The sequence below is a fragment of the Crinia signifera genome, chromosome 12 (assembly GCF_055691185.1).
Source record: "Crinia signifera chromosome 12, ASM5569118v1, whole genome shotgun sequence".
Classification (NCBI taxonomy): Eukaryota; Metazoa; Chordata; class Amphibia; order Anura; family Myobatrachidae; genus Crinia; species Crinia signifera.
This window is the reverse complement of record NC_139228.1, coordinates 78,156,572-78,178,581: the sequence shown is the minus strand read 5'-3', so window position 1 is coordinate 78,178,581 and position 22,010 is coordinate 78,156,572. Positions and strand designations below refer to the sequence as shown.

The following is a 22,010-nucleotide window of genomic DNA, read 5'->3' as shown; positions in this document are numbered from 1 at the left end:
GAGACATATTACATTTAATATAGGCAACTGTCTCAAGGGTCGTCATATATTTCCTCTGTGCAGGAGAGTTATATGCCCTATGTATCATCATGATATGAACCTCCTGGAGACAGGAAGATTGTAACAGTATTGGGATAAAAGATCTGGTAATAATCTGATATTGGGGACATCTATAGAGCATTTGTGTAGAATAAGATTCCAATTGGACGAACCCAACGAAGAGGTCAGTGGTACATATAATAAACTGATTTTGTAAAGTATAGAAGAGATAAGGTTAAGAAGAGAAAGGAAAAGAGTTGCTGTATTGTCAGTTGATACAGGAGTAGGTAGAGTTTAAATGGAAATTTATATAACTACACTATTTTATTGTATTTATAACTTGGTTGGTACTGTATGTATATTGTCCTATCCCATCCTTTGAAACTATTTTTTTACCTTGGTTCAAGAAGTGTCTAACATAAAAAACATAGAACACAATAAAACAGTTCTGGAACCTTAACCCTAGCATAATTCTTACCCCATCCTTAACTGAATCCTAAACCTAATCTTCGATGTCTTTACTCCAATTTCCAACTATTTTTCTAATAACACAGAATGACACAAGTTGCATTTTGTTGCATTCATGAAATGAGCGGACACATTACGTGTGGCCAACCCTTTACGAATGTTACGGAGATGTTCTCCCATTCTTTCCTTCAGTATTCTGTTTGTCTTTCCCACATATTGTTTTGAGAAGGAACATGTCAGAAGGAACACAACATTTTAACTGTGGCAGGTAGTAACATTGGTAGTAACATTTTTGTTATCTGGTGTGTGGTGTTCTTCTGTGCTGATGTATATTCCATAAACATGGTATTGTTAGTTTTGCAGTTTTTACACATCATACACGTACCACATCTGTAAAAACCTATGGATTTGATAGATTCTTATATTCTGGGTTTGTCTATGGTGCTTTTAACTACCATATTCCATACATTGCTGGCCTTCCTATAGAGAAATCTAAGACAATCTTGAAGATGTTTTTGAACAATCAGAACTTTGAAGACATTCCAATGTTGTTTTATTTATTTTTTCAAAATCTTTAGGGTGACTGTTGAACCATGAGATAAATGGTATCCCTATTTTCTTTTTCATTTTGTTTTAGTTGAATCAATAATCAACATTAGTCATGTACATATGCAAGGTATATGTTTACTTGGAAGTACAGATTTTTTTCCCATCAAGTAGGAATTCATACTAGGTCTAATATTTTTGTAGCACAAGAACCTGTTTGGGGATTAACAAACAGTTTTGGGTGTTTTCCAAATGGAACAATTATTGCTTAACTGTATGTTCTCTGTGATAAACGATCACATTCCTAGGACTTGCATATACAATGATCTGAGGGGTGTCCAGTGAATACACCATATAATTAATACCTTCATAAATAGACTAGAATATAAAGTAACACTGAGAAACATGTATTTGTAAAAATAAAGTTTGCCAACTATTTATTGAAACGCAGATGAATATTCAGATATATGTATAGGAAATAGAGCACGGTGTCAAAGTTAAGATTGCCAGAGTCAGATCAATACAACAATGCACTAACATACATTGCTTTGGAAACCAAGCAAAGGTGCACACACACACAGACACAGACGCACACCCAAAAGATAAACAGTTACCAACAATGGGTATAGATGGGGGCCCAGCACTGGCTCTTACCTCTGATACCCGGAGTAAGCTGGAGGAGTTAGAGTTCTTAAACTGGTGGCGGCAGTGGGGTTTGTGTGTGAAACTTGCCCAGAGAGTGACTTTTCCTTGTGCCAAAGAGAGGGTCTTGGCAACCACCAAGCAAATTTGGCAGTGGTTCTGTTCGTGCTTCATACTTATAAGAGCTGAGCAGCAGCGGTGCTTCATATATGGTGCTGAGCAGTGGGGCTTAGAAATACTGTAGCAGGAGCCAGTGATGCCTCCTGTATCTGCCACTGCTGCATCGGCCACCCATCTGGAAGAATAGCAGAAGTGGATGTCCCCATCTCTGCTGCTGCATCTTGTATTCGCTACCTTTGTGCTCTGTCCAGTGCTGCTGCTCCTCCCCCACCCCCAATTCCTCATTAATCAGATTATTATTATCTTCTAATACCCCATGCCCTGGGGCTTCTGCCCTGTATTCCCCTCTCTATTGTTACCTGCTCTGCTCTCCCACACACACTCCTCCTACCTGTTACAGGGATTGTTCATTTTTGAACCCCCCTAAATATAGTGTGCTTTTTATGTATCAGCTGGTGTGGTGCTGCATTTAGGTATGTCACTGCATATACAGAGTTGAGTAAATGTACATGTAATGAGTTATATATAGGAGCATACTGTAGGACTAGACATTGTTTCACAAGGTTATTTTATTGAACATATAGTAATGGCGATATAATATATCATATACAGCTGCAGTGGCGTAAGTACGTCCCAGTTGCCCGGAGGCAAGATAAATATTTGTCCGTCCCCCCACACACACACACAACCTTATATAAATATATGTATGTGAGTGTATGTTATGGATATTATGTTTAAAATAAAGAGTATGATGTCTATGGTCCTGGTCGGAGGGGGGGTCAGCCAACGAAGCTATGTCAATGGTTTTCAATTAACTTATTCAAACTTGCAGGGGAGTAGAGGTGCCCCCTTGGGAGCAGGAGCCCGGCGGCAGATGACTCCATTGCCTCCCAGAGTTCTGCCTCTGTACAGCTGTGTTCTATCTCATCTGACCCATGAACAGTTGCACATGTTCACTTATCACGATTACAACTAGAGTATATATAATTACAACGGTACAGTAAGAAATTCAAATATTTATTTTAATGATGGAATGGTTTTATAAATTAAGCTAGGTCAAAGATAACTTGGATTACAGATACAAAAGTTTAACTACAGTTGTGCTCATAAGTTTACACACCCTGGCAGAATTTGTGATTTTCTGGCCATTTGTCAGATAATATGAATGATAACTCACAAACTTTTGTCCAAAAATGTCAATTTTGGTCTCATCACTCCAAATGACTGTGTTCCAGAAGTTTTGAGGCTGTCTGTGCTGTTTAGAGTATTGTAAGTGGGATGTTTTGTGGCATATGCATAGTAATGGCTTTCTGGTGACTCCACCATGCAGCCATTTTTCTTCAAATGCCTCTTAATTGTGCATCTTGAAAAAACCACACCACTTTTTTCAGAGTCCTGTATTTCAGCTGAAGTTATTTGTGGATTTTTCTTTGCATCCCTAACAATTTTCCTGGCAGTTGTGGCTGACATTTTTGTTGTTTCCACAGAATCCATCATTTTCCACTTAATTAGAGTTTGAACACTGCTGATTGGCATTCTCAATTCCTTGGATATCTTTTTATATCCCTTTCCTGTTTCATACAGTTCAATTACCATTTCCCGCAGATCCTTTGACAATTCTTTTGCTTTCCCCATGACTCAGAAACATGTCAGTGCAGCACTGGATGAAAGATGCAAGGGTCTTTCAGGAGACCAGAAACTCACTGACCTTGTATACACACACACACTGATTACAAGCAAACAGATCCCAGGTGAGGATGGTTACCTTTAGTAGCCATTCAAACCCGTTTTTGTCAACTTGTGTGCATGTTATCAGGCCAAAATCTCCAGGATATATAACATTTTGATCAGGGTCATTTGGGTAGTTTCTGTTGTCATTATGATTTAAAAAGAGTAAACACAGTTGTTTGACAATAAATGGCTTCACCCAACCACTAACTATGCGTGAAAGAAAAGTTTGTAAATTATCATTCATATTCTCTGACAAATGGCCAGAAAATCACAAATTCTGCTAGGGTATGTAAACTTATGAGCACAACTGTATAAATACATTAGGTTTTTATATACAAAGAATTTTTCATATGATTTTTAATTACATAAGATTTATTATTGAGTTCCGGTTTGAACAGTATAATATAACATTTAGGAACAAATATAAATCCCAGTAGTCCAGAACTAGAAGCAATGATAGCAAATATCTCCACTGCCACAGTGTATTTCCGATTGCTGCTCAGATAAGCTGGGATAAATGAGACCCAGACACTACAAAACACCAGCATACTGAAAGTAATGAATTTGGCCTCATTGAACATATCAGGTAAATCCCTAGCTAAGAAAGCAATGATGAAACTGACTATGGCCAGGAATCCCATATATCCAACAACACAATACAATCCAGCAATGGAACCTTCATTGCACTCTGCTAATATCTTTCCAACTTCATCCTCCATATTATAATTTGGGAAAGGTGGAAATGTTGCCAACCATACAGAACATATTACAATTTGAAACGCGGTACAAATAAATACAATATAATTAGGCAATTTGGATCCAGTCAAGTGGTTTAATCTGCTTTCTGGTCTGGTGGCATTGAAGGCAATGATCACGGTTGTGGTTTTGGCCAAGATGGAGGAGATCGCTATTGAGAATATGATTCCAAAAATGATTTGCCTAATAAGACAAGTCACCTGCACAGGAAGTCCAATGAATAATAGCGTGCAGAGGAAACACAACTTTAGCGATACAAGGAGTATGTAGCTGAGATCTTGGTTATTAGCTTTTACAACTGGAGTGTTTTTGTATTTAAGAAACGTTATCGTAACTAAGCAATTAAACAGAAATAGTATAACCGATACAAGGGCCAAAGACTTTCCTAGTGGTTCTTCATAAGATAAATAAACTAAGATCTTGGGGATGCATTTGCTTTTTAGTGCATTAGGCCATTCATTTCTTGAGCATTTGAAACATGCCTCCATATCTAAAATTTGAGAAATTATTATTATTATAATTTCTACTACTAATATTACAACATATCTAACTAGGTAGAAATTCAATCAGCTGTAATAATTTTTGGAGCAAAACCACATAGAATCCAGGGGATCTAGATGGCAGATAGACTATGGCGCCAATTCATTCCTTGCATGTTACCAAGAGAATTCACATGGCTGGAGGCAAATACCTGTTAGATAGGCTGCAAAAATATGCAACCTAGCAAACAAGTCTGAATCAGGCCATATGTTTGCCCAGGCAGTCAATAGGTCGAAACCAAAAGTTAGACATGCACTAGTCAGACATTGACAAAACTTAGAAATGCATTAGTCCGACAGTGACAAAAGTTAGACATGCATTAGTCCAACATGGACAAAAGTTAGACATGCATTAGTCCATCAGTAACAAAAGTTAGATATGCATTAGTCCGACAGTAATAAAAGTTAGACATGCATTAATCCAACAGTAACAAAATGTAGACATGCATTAGATAGGAATTAACAAAAGTTAGACATGCATTAGTCAGACAGTAACAAAAGATAGACATGCATTAGTCCGTCAGTAACAAAAGTTAGTAATAGATTATTCCGACAGTAAAAAAAGTTAGACATGCATTAATATGATAGTAACAAAAGTTATACATGCATTTATCCGACAGTAACAAAAGTTAGACATGCATTATTAGACATTGACAAAGGTTATACATGCATTAGTCTTATAGTAACAAAAGTTATACATGCATTAATCCAACAGTAACAAAAATTGGACATGCATTAGTCCGACAGTGACAAAAGTTAGACATGCATTAGTCCGACAGTGTCAAAAGTTAGACATGTATTAGTCTTACAGTAACAAAAGTTAGACATGCATTAGTTCGACAGTGACAAAAGTTATACATGCATTAGTCTGACAGTAACAAAAGTTAGACATGCATTAGTACGACAGTGAAAAAAGTTAGACATGCATTAGTCAGACAGTAACAAAATGTAGACATGCATTAATCTGAGAGTAACAAAAGTTAGACATGCATTAATCCAACAGTAACAAAAGTTAGACATGCACTATTTAGGCATTAACAAAAATTAGACATGTATTAGTTCAACAGTAACACAAGTTAGACATGCACTATTTAGGCATTAACAAAAGTTAGACATGTATTAATCTGACAGTAACACAAGTTAGACATGCATTATTCCAACAGTAACAAAATTTAGACATGCCTTAGTTAGGCATTGACAAAAGTTAGACATGCATTAGTCTGACAGAAACAAAAATTAGACATGCATTAGTCCGAAAATGACAAAGGTTAGACATGCATTAGTCCGACAGTGACAAAAGTTAGACATGCATTAGTCCAATAGTAAGAAAATTAGACATGCATTAATGGAACAGTAACAAAAGTTAGACATGCATTAGTCTGACAGTAACAAAAGTTAGACATGCATTAGTCCAACAGTAACAAAATTAGACATGCATTAATCCGACAGTAACAAAAGTTAGACATGCATTAGTCCGACAGTAACAAAAGTTAGACATGCACTAATTAGACATGGACAAAAGTCACCAGAAATTGCACAGAGATCACTTACTAACTCTAACACAACTGTTAGATGAAATGATCATTCTCTATAAACCACTGTATAATGTGTAGGTGATATACAGTATCGGTATAGGAGAGGATGGATAATGTTACCTGTATGATTGGAAATCTCACCATCTGGGCACAGAACACAATTATAACAACAGGATGGATGTGACACTCGAGGTGATCTTCTGGAGCCAGAAAGACACATTTCACTACAAGCTGAGCGAGGAGTCTGTGTAAATAAACATAATGTATTTCTTAGTTAAACTTCTTAAAATTGTGTAAAATAATATTAAACATTTTTTGATGAACATGAAAAAAAATATTTCTATGTTATGATAAATGGCTTGAACATGCTGATGTTTATATTGTTGTTGCATGGGGTGCCAAAGTGAGCATCCTAGATTATACAGTACTACAATCTTTCCTGTGGCTCCTGTTACACTACACCAGAAGCGGGCTGGGCCGGGGGGCAAGGTGCCATCTGCTCCCCAGGCCGCTCTGGCATGTGTGCTGCGGGCCGCGGCCTCCATACCGGGTTTTTTTTGCACTGCCGGCGGCCTTGTTCCTGTAGTCTGTTAAAAGATCTCTGCGGCTACGTGGAGGAGGGCCCGGCCGCCTGTTCCCTCTATTCCCCATCGGCAGTGGCAGACGCTGGGTGTGAACGTCATAACGATGACGCCTCCCACCCACGCGTCTGCAGAGGAACTAGGAAGGCAGGGCAGGCCGCAGGTTGGACGAGTCGGGGGGGGGGGCAGCAGGACAGGCCGCACTGCCATAGAAAGCAGAATTGAAATTCTGGGAGCCGCAGCAGCAGGACAGGAGGGAGAAAATACAGTAAGTGAGCATTAAACTCACGGATAAAAAAAATGATATTTTTGCTGTTTCCTGTATAATAATAATAATAATAATAATAATAATGCAATGACACTACAGGCTGCTCCCCCTGTATAATAATTTGTGTCATGGCATTAATATTATTATATTATACAGCGGGAGCAGCCTTTTGTGTCATAATTATTATTGTACAGGGGGAGCAGCCTCTGGTGTCATGGCATTATGCCATGACACCAGAGGCTGCCCCTCCCCCCTGTATAATAATAATGCCATGACTCCACAGGCTGCTCCCCCTGTATAATATAAAAATAATGCCATGACACCACAGGCTGCTCCCTCTGTATAATAATAATGCAATGACGCCACAGGCTGCTCCCCCTGTATAATAATTTGTGTCATGGCATTACTATTATTATATTATACAGTGGGAGCAGCCTGTGGTGTCATTGCATTATTATTATTATACAGAGGGAGCAGCCTGTGGTGTCATGGCATTACCATTATTATATTATACAGCGGGAGCAGCCTGTGGTGTCATAATTATTATTGTACAGGGGGGGCAGCCTGTGGTGTCATGGCATAATGCCATGACACCACAGGCAGCCCCCCCTCCCCCTGTATAATAATAATGCCATGGCACCACAGGCTGCTCCCCCTGTATAATATAAAAGGGTACTTGTGGATAATCACGGCTCTCACGATGTGCATCGTATAGCATCGCATGCGATCGCATGCATTTTTTAACAGAAAAGCATCCAAATGCATTGAAATTAGTATCAAACATGTTCAATGGCCCCCAAATGTCATTTTTGAGGCTGTACCCCCCCCCCCCACTATCAATGCGGACCCGAAGCGTGGCGAGCGCAGCGAACCCGCGAGGGGCGGCGGTACGCGTCCTACGACCTTTTCATACCCCCACTATCCACGTCGCCGTGGAGTTGAGAATAGAAAGTGTGGCGAGCGCAGCGAGCCACCGAGCCCGAAGTGTGGCGAGCGGACACGGATACCTTCACAGGTATACGCGTCCCCTCGCGGGCTTCACAGGTGTCCGCGTCCGCTCGCCACACTTCGGGCTCGGTGGCTCGCTGCGCTCGCCACATTTTCTATTCTCAACTCCACGCCGACGTGGATAGTGGGGGTATGAAAAGGTCATAGGACGCGTACCGCCACCCCTCGCGGGCTCGCTGCGCTCGCCACGCTTCAGGTTCGCGTTGATAGTGGGGGTGGTACAGCCTCAACAATGACATTTGGGGGCCATTGAACATGTTTGATACTAATTTCAATGCATTTGGATGCTTTTCTGTTAAAAAAACGCATGCGATTGCATGCGATTTTGAAAAAAAAAATTGGTTAAAAACGGCAAAAATCGTATCCAATTGCATGCCATCGCATGCCACTATATATGGCATGCGATGGCATGCGATGGGAGCCGTGATAATCCACAAGTACCTATAAAAGTAATGCCATAACACCACAGGCTGCTCCCCCTGTATAATATAATAATAGTAATGCCATGACACCACATTATTATACAGGGGGAGCAGCCTGTGGTGTCCTGTCTTTTACGCAAGGGTGCAGCCTGTGATACCGTGTTCTTTATTTATGCAGGAGAACATTATTTTTTTTTTTTTATTAATACATATACGAAAAACCTCCATTTAACAATGCGCTGTTACTTATGGGCCAGTGCTCTGGAGTTGCCCCCCCCCCCAGGCTAAAAGTTGCCAGCCAGCCCCTGCACTACACCCTGCATACTGTACACCAGACAGAGGAGACCACATGTGGGTTTATATCAATGTAGATTTTCTTAACTAAGGCACCTTTGTAGCTATCAAATACCTTCAATATGATCTTAAACTATAAACATTAAGTGTAACCACCTGATTAAAACGTGGGCTCCATCTGACTTCTCTTTCATTAACCATCAGCTGATCAGGGGATCTTGGCTTATAATGTCCAACTTTGATGGAATGGAGGGTTTGATTCGGATGCACAATCCAGTTCAAAATATCAAAGTCTGAGTGTATATCCCCAGACTCATCAAATTGCACCTCAGTTCCTGCACTGTTTGTAAAATGGACAGTCTTCAAGTATTTATATATCTAGTAAAAGAACAAAACAAATGCAGTAGTCCACGAGAACAATGATTTAGCACTGGAATCATTGCTATGCTTTGGTTCTATACAAGCTTGTGATATTTTTGGGACAATTAAAATTTTTGAATTGAAGTGGCTTGCTAGTAAATGGTGTTTTTATTTTTTTTCTTAGCCAGTGCTCTTACCTCTGTGGAGGAGTGGGGCTTCCCCGATGCCAGGCCTCCCCTCCCCTGCCATCACTGCTGGTCCCCGCCTCTGCCACTGGTCCATGTCACTGCCGCTAATGCCTGCTGCTGGCCCTGACCACTGTCGTGGTCACGGGACCAGCACATGCACAGTAGCTTTCACAGTACTCCGCATTTGCTGGCCCCCAGCCTCTATGGGCTGCGGCGGCAGCAGTCCGTAGAAGCATATTTATGGTCCCGGGTCTGGCGCATGCACAGTATTGTCCTCATTATTGCACATGTGCAGAATCTGTTTTTATGGGCTGTAGCAGCCCATAGTGGCATCCCGGAGGTAGGGAACACATCCAAATGGCGTATGAGGGCACCATGTTAGACCCCATCGCAAGCCCCTGTTTTTGTAAGAAGAAACAGTTTTCAACCAGGAAGTAGTTTTTGTTTTACGTGTTATATCCATGAGAAGTATAAGAAATTCTGAAGGTGGTCCATAGTATTCAGTGCTTTTCAGGATGGCCTGTTTGCGTGCTGCCATGCCCAAGTCATGTGGAATATTGGTACAAAGACTTGACACACCCACGGTTACCAGGAGTGTTTCTGGTGTAATGTTCTGAATGTTTTTTCTAAGGAAGTCCAGTGTCCAGAATAAATAAAAAGTGAAGCAGCGCTGATACTACAATGTAGCAAATTTATTACACAATAAAAGCAAGAATAAATAACATTAAAGTGAACCAATTGGTGCAAAAAAATGACGAAGATAAATAGAGACTGGACCCATTTATAGTCACCAATGATGGAAGGTAATGAAACCTGCTCTGATCCAGAAGAATTGGAGGGAGTCCTTTACGGCCACTTGAATGGTGTCCTGAAGCGGAGATGTTTTTAATGGACTACAACCGATGGCAAGAGTGGAATTAGCCTGATCGGGAGTCCCGCTGATGTAGATGGTCAGGTATCCAGACAAGGAATATTGGCTTGAGACTCTTAGACAGGTCGGCTTTCGATCAGAATTTTTTTTTAGCAGGTGGGGCAATCCTTAGTGCAGATGGAGGTCTTAGAGGTGATGTGGGTCCAGGCAAGGGGTGACACCCCTTGCCTGGACCCACATCACCTCTAAGACCTCCATCTGCACTAAGGATTGCCCCACCTGCTAAAAATAAATTCTGATCGAAAGCCGACCTGTCTAAGAGTCTCAAGCCAATATTCCTTGTCTGGATACCTGACTATCTACATCAGCGGGACTCCCGATCAGGCTAATTCCACTCTTGCCATCGGTTGTAGTCCATTAAAAACATCTCCGCTTCAGGACACCATTCAAGTGGCCGTAAAGGACTCCCTCCAATTCTTCTGGATCAGAGCAGGTTTCATTACCTTCCATCATTGGTGACTATAATTGGGTCCAGTCTCTATTTATCTTTGTCATTTTTTGCACCAATTGGTTCACTTTAATGTATTTTATTCTTGCTTTTATTGTGTAATAAATTTGCTACATTGTAGTATCAGCGCTGCTTCACTTTTTATTTAAACGCCCTTTTTTCCATCTGGGAGCTGACTACTCCCTTAAGCAGCAGCTATTTGACTAAACCACCCCTGGCAAGCGCTCCATACCAACCTCGGTTGGTTTCTCTTTTTCAGTGTCCAGAATAAAGCTGTCACTGGTTTTGACAATGGGCTGCAGGGGCAAACGCAGGATTTACAGAAGGGGGTTTCCAGAGGGGCGGAGCAAAGTACGGAGATGGACATTTAGGTGACGCAGTATATGTTGCGTCAGTTAAAGTAGTATAGATAGACCAAATGTATGCTGGTGGTAGGGGGTATTATATCAACAGCTCTGCATGTAGGGCCTGGAGCTATAATTTCCACTAATTACCCCTTTACTGCACAGATGGTGGGAGATGGGATGGGAGAAGGGGGCATTGGGCTGAATGAAGGGGCACTGATACATAACTTCCAGGGTGGTAGAGGATGTTTAATATGCAGAGGAAGGGTGTATAGTGGAGTGGGCTTATTATTCATAATTTTTTGGTGGGAGTATAGCTTGCTTTACTGCAGATATCTCCAGTCCCCAGAAATAGGTTTCTTAGATTTTAATGGTATTAAAAATTAGAGAATCCCCCCTACCAAATGGTATTGGGGACTAGGGGATCACAGTTCAGGAGGCACAGCAATCTGCCAACAAGTATATAAAACTACATACCAGGTGTGTGGAGCTGGAGCAGTAACCAGCTGCTGGAAGGCTGTTATCTCTGGTTCTGGGAAAAGTAGAGACAAGCTACTGGTGTCCCTCAAAGGGGGAGAGTCCTAGGTTTTGGAATATACCCTCAGAAAAACACTAAGTTAGACAGAACCTGAAATATCTGACTGGGAAGAGCAATTAACAGGCTTGGATGGGGACCACTGCTTTGAAGTCAGATATCTCCGGTTCCCAAGGGCCGATTTTTAAAACTGAGAGGTATTAATGTCTGTAAGTATGTATGTTTATTTGTATTCCTGATGAAATGTTGGAACCTTCAGCTCGTCTACAAGTGTTTCTGTAAAATCCTGGGAGTTTCACCTTAAGCCACAGTATCCATTGTTTGCAGTCCATTCTGTCATCCCAGGGGGTCACCACAGGTATTTCTGCACTCATTTTCAGTACAGTGGAAGGCCTGTCTCATTGCTTCTTGTTTATTGGACAGAAGTTATCTTCTGACAGGTAATGTTCGAAATACAAGTAGAACAAATGCCGCCACCAGCGACTAGAAAGATGATGAGGCGGGTACTGTATGCCCCTTATAGGGTATATGCATTTCCTCTTCTCCTATGTACAGTATGTCACCTTGATCTGGGAGATCCCTCTACCATGTACTGTAGTTGATGCAAAGGCCCCCAAAATATGAGAGAACGTGTACATAGGGTGATCTTTTTAATAGACACATACACTTCACATATAATAAAAAGCAAAATTGTTAAAAACAGGTGGATCACAATGAATCAGAAGAAGGGGTATAGTTTACCAGGGATGTTAGAGAACTGGTTTTGCTGGGGGCTCCCAGCTTTTTTTTCGACCTTTGAAAAAGCTGGGAGCCCCCTAGTGAAACGCATCAGTCATTTGCACCTCCATTCCTCCCCAAATCGTGAACTGTGGATTACAAATCAGGTATACCATCCTTGAACCTGATACTCCAAAAATCGGACCTAAACACCCATTGGGGTTATTCCAGGAGATCGGAAGACAGCACATCATCTCACGGGGACCACCTTCAATACAGCTTCGAACAGTGGAAAACATCTCATATATTTGAGTGAGATTGACTGCTTCTCCCCCCCCCCTCCCAAAATACTTGTGTACATGGAGAGTAAAACACCAACAGGATCCACATTTAACGGGACGGAAGGGTCCCGCGAATAACAGGACTGTTGGGAGGTATGGAATTAGAATAAGCAGTAAAGGGCAGTTTTGGATAACTTATACCCTGTTCAGACATACAGTACTACCCGGGATGTACAACCTGGGTTCTATCCTGGGATTTTAGTGACCCAGGTCAATTGCAGGTGCTTCGGATCTGGGAGGTAAATCCCGGAAAGACCCTTTCAGATATAAGTTAGTTCCGGGTTGATGCATATTCAAGTGAAAAAAAAAAACAGGATTTTCACGAAGGTCTGAAAGTATAAGTAACATTGCTTAAGTTCATTAGTGGACATTTATAAATGTTTCTAATAATGTCAGGGAGTCATTATACTGTATATAGTGTGAAGAAGATATTCTCTGGCCTTGGCTAAGATAACATAACACTTATCACTCTCAACCATTCTTTAAGATAAGCTTACTTTAATATATCTTTTAGTTCTAGCTAGTTAAATATGAAACATGCTAAAAGAAAGGGCTGTATGGTGCACAAGTATAATTTTCTTTAAAAACAAGGTTTTTTTATATGATTCTGTTCATTCATTTGAATTCATAAAATTGAATGGACAAAATGGAGATATGTAAGCTAAAACATCGCTTTTTACTCTATCAATACATACAGCATACAGAAAAACACACACAGCATACATACACAATAGCATATATATATGTATGTATATATATATATACATATATATATATATATATATATATATATATATATAACCAGCATGTATACAGACACATAGCATACACACACAGACACACACACACACACACACACACACACACACAAACAAGGGAGTAACTACCATAGGTGCAAGGGGTGCAGCTGCTATGGGACCAAGAGCTGAAGGGGGCCATATTTACTGTCTAAGTAATATGTTTGACATACATGTATCAGTTGCTAATTAGAGGGCCCTTAAAAACTTTTTATATGGGGCCTAGATATAGGCCAGTAACATCCACATTGGGCTTACGAAAAAAACGTGAGGTCAGAGGAGGATTGGAAGGGAGACTGTCCTTGGAACCACATAAAGATACCTTTATGTGCATATAGGGACCCCCACGGAGGTCAGTAGGAGGCCCCATCCTGTCTAAATAGCATTTAAGACATCAGTCAACCTGGAGATCTTCTAGCAAGTCTCATCTACTATAATTTTTAGGGACAGCGCTGAAGTGTATTTTCATTTTTTTGGTGTCACTCATATATGCTGTTTGATGTTCCAGGAATCATGAATGGATTTGCAAATCGGTTAGCGATGCATTCGCAATTCATATACAAATTTGCACTGAGGGGGGAGGGGAGGGTGCAGTAGGCATAATAATTGGCTAGGGTGTCAATAGACCTTGCACTGGCCCTGTTTGTGAGTAGGACAAATTCTAATTTACCAAAAAGGCCTACTACTTTCCTAAAGGTTATTGGAGCACAATGTAGGCATATCACTTGTAGAACATACCGGTATCATGTTGTGTTATATATTACCTTCCAAGTATAGATGCCATAATCATTACTCTGCTCCAACTTAAGCTGCGATTGCATGTTGTGCAAACCTTGGGCCAAAGCATACACAGCATTGTATATACTGAAGCTGTACATGGAAATGTCCTCGTATATATTTTTGTACATTGCATTTCGTATTGACTCATTTCCAGTACATAAATCCATACTTGTACCGCTTCCCCTTAAGATGCAATCAAATAGTTCTATCCATACTTGCTCAATAAATATATCATTCGGATAATGATGAGGTTGCAAATCTAGTATGAAATCTGTAAAGCTGGGGATAGTATTTGTATGAAGAACAAAAGCCAAACTTCCATTGAAAGAATTCAAGTTTAGAAAAACATGTTCCAATTCACTGGAGACCTCCCACTGAGAAGAAGTAAGCCACACCTTCCCTGAGATAGGATTATTGTGCAACATGATCTGCAATGTAAACATGCAGTCTTTGTCACCATGAACAATTATTACATTAGCGGTGGTCTTTCTGAGTGTTTGCATAATTTGTCTTTCCTTTCTCTCTTCTAAGGAGGCATGGTAAGGGACAAATTCCAAAAACGCAACACAGGACTTATTTTGTGCCAGTTCTCTTTGTAGCACTTGGCTGGCTTTTAGACCTGACTCATTGTCAGGGACCAATATACCAATCCAGGACCAGCCCAATTTTTGTATTAATTTAACTATAGCTTGAAATTGCATTATTTCATTAGGAACGGTACGAGAAAAGTAGGGAAAATGCAATTTATCACTAAGTACGGGATCCATTGCTGAATAACTAATCTGCAATTGAAATATGAAGTTAGATGTGAGTTAAGGTGGCCATACTGTACATCAGAAAGATATTGTACCCAATCATACAATCTCAATTGATTGTAAGATGGATTGTATGCAGATTGTGTGCACATTGTGTGTACACAATCATACAATCACACAATCTCCCGGCCCCGTGAGTGAGATTGGAGGATTGGTCTTCTGATCTGACTTGCTGCACGTAAAATCAATTGGGATTGGGGGCAGATTGCATGTGCTTTTAAGCGCATGAAATCTGTCTTTAGATGGCTCATACGACCAGAGTCATGTGACACTCCCTCCCTGACTAGCAGAGAAGAGAAGTGCAGCTTCCGGGTGGCCCACGGCAGAGAAGGTGCTGGGAGCCGCAGGCGTATCCAGGCGTCAGACGGGCGGGCAGCTGAAGAGAGCGGTGGATGTCCTTTTGCACAATTCTGTCACTACTATAAAAACAGTTTTCAGAGGATTGCTGCATTCGGGCTATTTATCATGTCATAACGCAGCAGTCGTGAGCAGATAGGTAGTTGTGGCAACCTGTAAATTAAAAAAATGGATATTTGGTACTCCTATCCTTTTGATCCTAGTAGGACAGCCCCCTATTGAAATGAAGCTTCAATCATACAATCATGCAGCAGATGGATTGTATGACAGATTATGAGTACATTGTATGTCCAAAAACCACCAAGGACTCCCGGGGAGTTGAATGGAAATTGGACACAATCATGAGCGCAATCGATCTTCAGATCGATCTTTCTGATGTATGGCAACCTTTAAAGTGAACAATGAATAAGAGTTAGAAAGTAGCAAAATTGCTGCAAAATTTGGATGTTACTGTAAAATTACTGAGAAGTTACAGGGTACAGTATACAATTCTGGGTACTTATGTATTATCTGGGCTGCCATGTTAAATGCACCCCATTTTGTCATACCCCTACTATCCAACTATGCATGGAGTTGATTTTATATAGTGCCCGAAGCGTGGCGAGCGCAGGCGGTCTCATAAGAAAAACGGGAGCCCAGATATTACATAAGTACCCAATTCTGTATTTTAGCAAGGACAGGTTAATGGTTAGCATTACTGCCTCATAGTACAACACTGTACATGAGGTCATGGGTGTGATCCGACCATGGCCCAAACTGTGCAGAGTTTGTACATTCTCCCCATACTTGCGTGGGTTTCCTCCGGATAGATTGAATGACAGCATTGATTGATTAACTAGATTAGTCTCATTTGCACTCAGCTGATACAATTACAAATAGACACATGGGGCAAAAAGTAATAGGGTGCAATTTTTAGTCATGTTTTAAAATAGCACTAAATCGCATGTGAAAAAAATTGCACATTGTTTAGACAAAGTCATAATTCACATGCGAATAAGTGCGGCTTTTAGTAAGGAAAAAGTGCGTTTTTAGTAACGAAAATGTGTGATATTTAGACATGTACGATTTTTAGTAATGATAATGTGCAATTTTTTAGACATGTTCGAGTTTTTTAGACATGAAAGTGTGCGGTATTTAGTAAAAAAAAATGCTGCGGGGTCCCCCCTCCTTAACATAACCAGCCCCGGGCTCATTGTTTCCAAAAATATAGGGGACAAAAACCGTAGAGGTCTACCATTTCTGAAACCAGCTCCAGACTCTTGGACCAGTCCTGGTTCCAAAAATATAGGGGACAATAAAACTGGGGGTCTCAAGTATTTTGGAACCAGCACCGGTCTCCAACAGCCCATGGTGTCATGCCACAGCTTGGGGACACTTTTAACGTAAGGTCCATGGCCGTACCATGCTCACCATGGCTGGCCAGCCCTGGATGGGGTACCTGGGGGAATGGGGACCCCTCAATAAATGGGTTCCCCCCAGGCTTCACCCATCCATCCATCTTAAAAAGGACATAAATTAATTGGTACAGAAACAGAGATGGGTGACTAAGCTAGTAAAATGTCTTGAATCACTAGAATACAAAGATAGGTTAACCAGGCTGAATATGTTTTCACTGGAGATACAGGGGTTGAGAGGTGATAGGATTAGTATGTACAAATACAGGATTGGAAATCATATGGAACTGGGAGATGATTGGTCACTAACAGGCCTATACTTAGGACACGCTGGTATGTAGTGAGACTAGAGGAAAATAAATTTCGTACTGAATTAAGAAGAGGATTCTTCACCACTAGAGCAGTAACATTCTGGAACCCATTGCCGGTGGGGTGGTTACAGCAACTACTGTTAATGAATTTACATCAAACCTGGATACATTATTGGCCACAAAGGGAATCCTATAGATATGACTTACTTAAGTCAGTAGTTACAAGTTAGATAGGTTGAACTCGATGGACTAACGTCTTTTTGCAGCTTTAATTACTATTTTACTATGTTACTTGCATCTAACTTCCGTTACTGTCGAACTAGACACTGTCAACTATCTTTAGGTTCTAACCATAACATGCTTGATCTAGAAACTGTCATTCTGCTGTAAAATAACCAGTGGGTATACCATCACCACTGCAAGGACAAAACTTTGAAGGGTAGATGCGAGGGTGTCGCATTGTGTGTCGTGCAGTTTTGTGCCTCACTTGATGTCAGTATGGGTAACTGGACAGGTGACCAGACCCAGCGGGTTACCGGAAGGTGGTCTGATTAAGTTCCTTTTGAGGAATCCAGGTAGGTGGGTGGGTGGTCAGCTGGTCAGTGCCTTTATAAAACCATTGCTAGTCGCTGCACTGACGCAGCCATGCTCACAGCTCCTGAGACCCTCAGAACTTTGGGGCCCCTCACAAGGTTGGGGTCCGGTAGCGGTGTCTTCTTTGACCATCCCTGTTGCTGGTTAATTCACACACACATCTTTAAGATGGTTGTTAGGTGTTTTGGTATGCAAAATATAAAATGTGAATGACTCAATGTTTTGGAAAGTGTTAACGATGCACAATATAGTGTTAGATTACTTTATGCATGAGATTGTTTTCCAGGAGTGTCTAGGAGTTGCTGAGGGAGTTTAAAAGAAATTGTTGACGATATCACAGACTGTAGTTGACAAGTCATCTAATGTATGGGCTACTTAAGTAACAAGACAAGTCAATCATATTATTTTAAGATATTGCAAGATAATTTTTTGAACAGTTAATCATAGTAAATATTAAAATAACTAATTTACAACTATAACTATTTTTCTAGGTTTTTATTTAAACATAAAGCCAGTGTTTTTTTTGGTTTGCTATTTTAAGTTTCTATAAATGTTACCTGTGGAATTTTATACATTCCAAAAACCCGGGCCAGTAAGAGAGAGACTTTAGATGATATCCCATCGACATAGCCCACCAGTCTGGGAAACTTGCTGCAGTGATAATTTAACACAAAATTCTTATTTCCAGATAGAACAGTAAACATTCCAATTAAAGCTTTTCTTTCTGAAAAACAAGGATCGATTATTTGGAAGCCAAGGCTGATATTTGGCAACAAGTATTTATTATTGTTAATTTCTGTGACCGCAAACACAAAGGCCAAAAGGTTCTGGTAGGTCCTAAGGTTCATTCTGATAAAGATAATAAGAGACATGTAAGAAACTGAGTTTAGCTACAGTACATAATAAAAGGTAACACAGGGTGCCAAAACCTGTTTACTTGCCAAATATATTTGAACAGATATAGGGTATTCTGGGTTGCCAAGTTAAAAAATGAAAGTTTTTTTCTAAAGGAGTTATTACGATTTTGGATACCTTCAAATTATAGGGAAAGAAGTCATAACTCATGCATATGGGAATCTACTAGAACATTGTAGGATATACAAATAAATATTCTCTGTGTTCCCTCCTCGAGCATTCTAGTAAAGTGGTTCTCAAACTCGGTCCTAAGAACTCTACAAAGTTCACATTTTTCAGGTCATCCGTCAATTACACTTTGTATCACCAACTGTCACATTTTAAAAGTTCATTGATGACCCGGAAAACATGAATGTGTGGGGTCCTGAGGACCAAGCTTGAGACCCTATGTTCTAGAACAGTCACCCTCCATAGATAAGTGATCGGCGACTGTAAATTGACAGTTTACCGGCTTGCTTCTCTATTGTGTTATTCTTGTTTTTCATCCGTGTTTCAAAAATGTGAGCCAAACTAATGCCAAATGGGGAATCAATGCACAGAGTTACCCCAAAATTGTGCAATATGATTTCATCATTGCACAAAGACACTCTGTACAGGATTTTTACCCCAATGATCATATATTTTGAGTTTTTGGGGGTTCAGATTTTATTTGATACCAATTTCACATAGATTGAAAGTGGGTGTGACAAATCCCATCACCCATATAATTCTATATGGGTGATAACTCTAGTCCCAGAGTTAGAGAAAATATTGTTTATACAAGTAGAACAGAAGAATCTTCTTTTGGGCACTCTTGAATTGATCCTAGGATACGCTTGCACATATGTGAGTATTCTGAATTGAAGTAAAACATCACTTTTATTGTTTTTCATAAAATATATATATATATATATATATATATATATATATATATATATATATACATACAACAATGAGGCCGGCACTCAGGTCTGAAGGTGGATGCCAGTAGCTTGCTCCGGTGCCCTCTTTCAAAAGGGGTGTCCTTGAGTGGTATACAGCAACAAATAAGTGGCACTCGGAGGCTTGTTCAAAAGGTGAAATAACAGGAATATTTATTCCTAGTGCAGGGAAAACGTTTCGGAGCACGGAGGCCCCGTAGTCAGTGCATTACCTGAACTGACGACGGGGCCTCCGTGCTCCGAAACGTTTTCCCTGCACTAGGAATAAATATTCCTGTTATTTCACCTTTTGAACAAACCTCTGAGTGCCACTTATTTGTTGCTGTATATATATATATATATATATATATATATATATTTCTTCTTGTTTTCTTACTTTCATACTTTCATTGTGTAAGAATACATGTGTACGCATTTACATACATAGACAAGACATAACAAAAAAAGTAATAGATAATGCAAGATGCCTGGTTGTATAAGATATATAATATATATATATATATATATATATATATATATATATATTATATTCTACATTTAATGACTGTTCTGAGCTTAAGTCTATAAGGATTCATGGCTGTAATTGACAGGGTTTTCTTAAAAGTACCATGAGTTTCAGATGCCCAAATTCTCACCCAGCTTGTAAAGTCAGAATAAAAGTAAATGGGCTGTGATCTTATCTGCACTAAATGACAGAGTGATTCCCAGTGCATGTGTGGGTACAGCAATCTGCTGTGGGTGCAGGCAGTGGCAGAACTCAGGTGGCTCCCCTGGTACCAGTATGATATTGACCTCTTCAAATAAAACACCAACGCATTTTGTCAATATAGACTTCATCAGGGGAACATTAATATGTATACAAATATCTACAAATGAAAATATTAAAATCAGTTTACATTTTAAATATATTAATGTCCCCTGATGAAGTCTATATTGAAGAAACGCTTTGGTTTGTTTCTGTACTGTACCCCTGATTGAGGAATAACTTGTATATCTTGTATCAACATATTGAAGGACTATATAAATACACCTTTTGGATGAACAATGTCTTTTTCTACTTCACTGGAGCTTATGGACACTCATACCTGAATTTTATGGTTTAAATCAGTGGTTCCCAAACTGTGTGCCGTGGCTCCCTGGGGTGCCTCGGGACACTTGCAGGGGTGCCTCGGGTTGGTCGCCCAGGACAAATTCTAATTATTTATGATCAATTATTTCTGGACAAAACCAGTGCTGGTGGCTGCCAATCATAAAATGTGTACAATCAGAACCAAATCCTGCCCTTTACCACATAACTGAACCTAAGAAGCACATATAAACACAATCTACTTCATTTGATATATATTTTTTGGGGCCTGGGGGTGCCTTGGAAACATTCTGATACTCTAGGGCAGGGGTAGGCAAGTAATTTCATACGGGGTCCGTATTTTTCAAAGTATTTTAATCAAGGTCCAGAAATAAATATATAAATATATAAACATACCCGCAGCCGCAACCGCAAAGGAGGGGACCCACCAGACGAGGGGGCAGGAGACACAAGGGGAAGAGGGGTCAATCCCAAACCCCGGAAGTAGTGGTCTTTAATCTATCCCAATACAAGCCTACCACTGTAGAGATGGCAGTTCTGTCGAAAGGTTTAACCTTTGTACAGACATACTCGTCCAAACCCATCGATATAGATGTCGAACTATACAAATTTCAGAGGAAGCTGAACATTATGGATTTTTTTAAGAAACACCCCACAGAGAGTGGATATGAGAGAGGTCCCTTTAGGGGTACCAGTGTTTTTGACCCCCCAACTACCAATCCGTCCATTGACACATTTTTCAGATTGGTAAAGAATGACGTTGGACAAAACAAGACTAAATTTGTACGCTCCAACTTATCCAAAAGTGAAACTCAGGCAATACGTTCTCTCCATGACAACACCAATATAATTATCCGCCCCGCCGATAAAGGCGGGGGTATTGTATTGTTGGATAAAGAGATGTATGTAACTGAGGTCATGAGGCAGTTGGATGACAGAGATTGCTATAAACGCTTGACATTTGATCCAACGTCTTCATACAAACGTGAAATTGATGCAGTGATTGGGATGGGTCTGTCGAACCGGTGGATCAATGAGGACACCAGTAGATTCCTTACACAGGATTTCCCCAAGGTACCTCTGATCTACATACTCTCGAAAATTCATAAAAGCCTGGTGGCCCCCCCGGGTAGGCCCATCATCTCGGCCAGGGGGTCACTAGGACAACCATTGTCTCAGTATGTAGATTACCATCTTCAGCCGGTGGTGACAAATACACCATATTTC

At 40.3% G+C, this 22,010-nt stretch overlaps 1 protein-coding gene across 1 annotated transcript; it reads right to left on the bottom strand.

Moving 5' to 3' along the window:
- Window positions 1-1,314: 1,314 nt before the first annotated feature.
- LOC146049564 (vomeronasal type-2 receptor 26-like) lies at window positions 1,315-15,157 on the bottom strand. The gene is made up of 6 exons (XM_083166089.1): window positions 14,375-15,157; window positions 11,113-11,172; window positions 9,106-9,327; window positions 6,497-6,620; window positions 3,912-4,792; window positions 1,315-1,431 (listed from the first exon to the last, which is right to left on the bottom strand). The coding sequence occupies exons 1-6, from the start codon at window positions 15,155-15,157 to the stop codon at window positions 1,315-1,317; spliced, it is 2,187 nt and encodes a 728-aa protein (XP_083022215.1).
- Between the last annotated feature and the right edge of the window lie 6,853 nt (window positions 15,158-22,010).

Bases quoted from the DNA above. Each gene is read 5' to 3' on its own strand.
- LOC146049564 (XM_083166089.1), bottom strand. From the start codon at position 15,157: ATGGATCCCGTACTTAGTGATAAATTGCATTTTCCCTACTTTTCTCGT. The intron at 4,793-6,496 runs GTAACATTATCC...CTCAAATTTTAG, and splicing joins TGAGATTTCCAATCATACAG to ATATGGAGGCATGTTTCAAA. The intron at 1,432-3,911 runs GTAATTAAAAAT...TTTATATTCTAG, and splicing joins AACTCAATAATAAATCTTAT to TCTATTTATGAAGGTATTAA.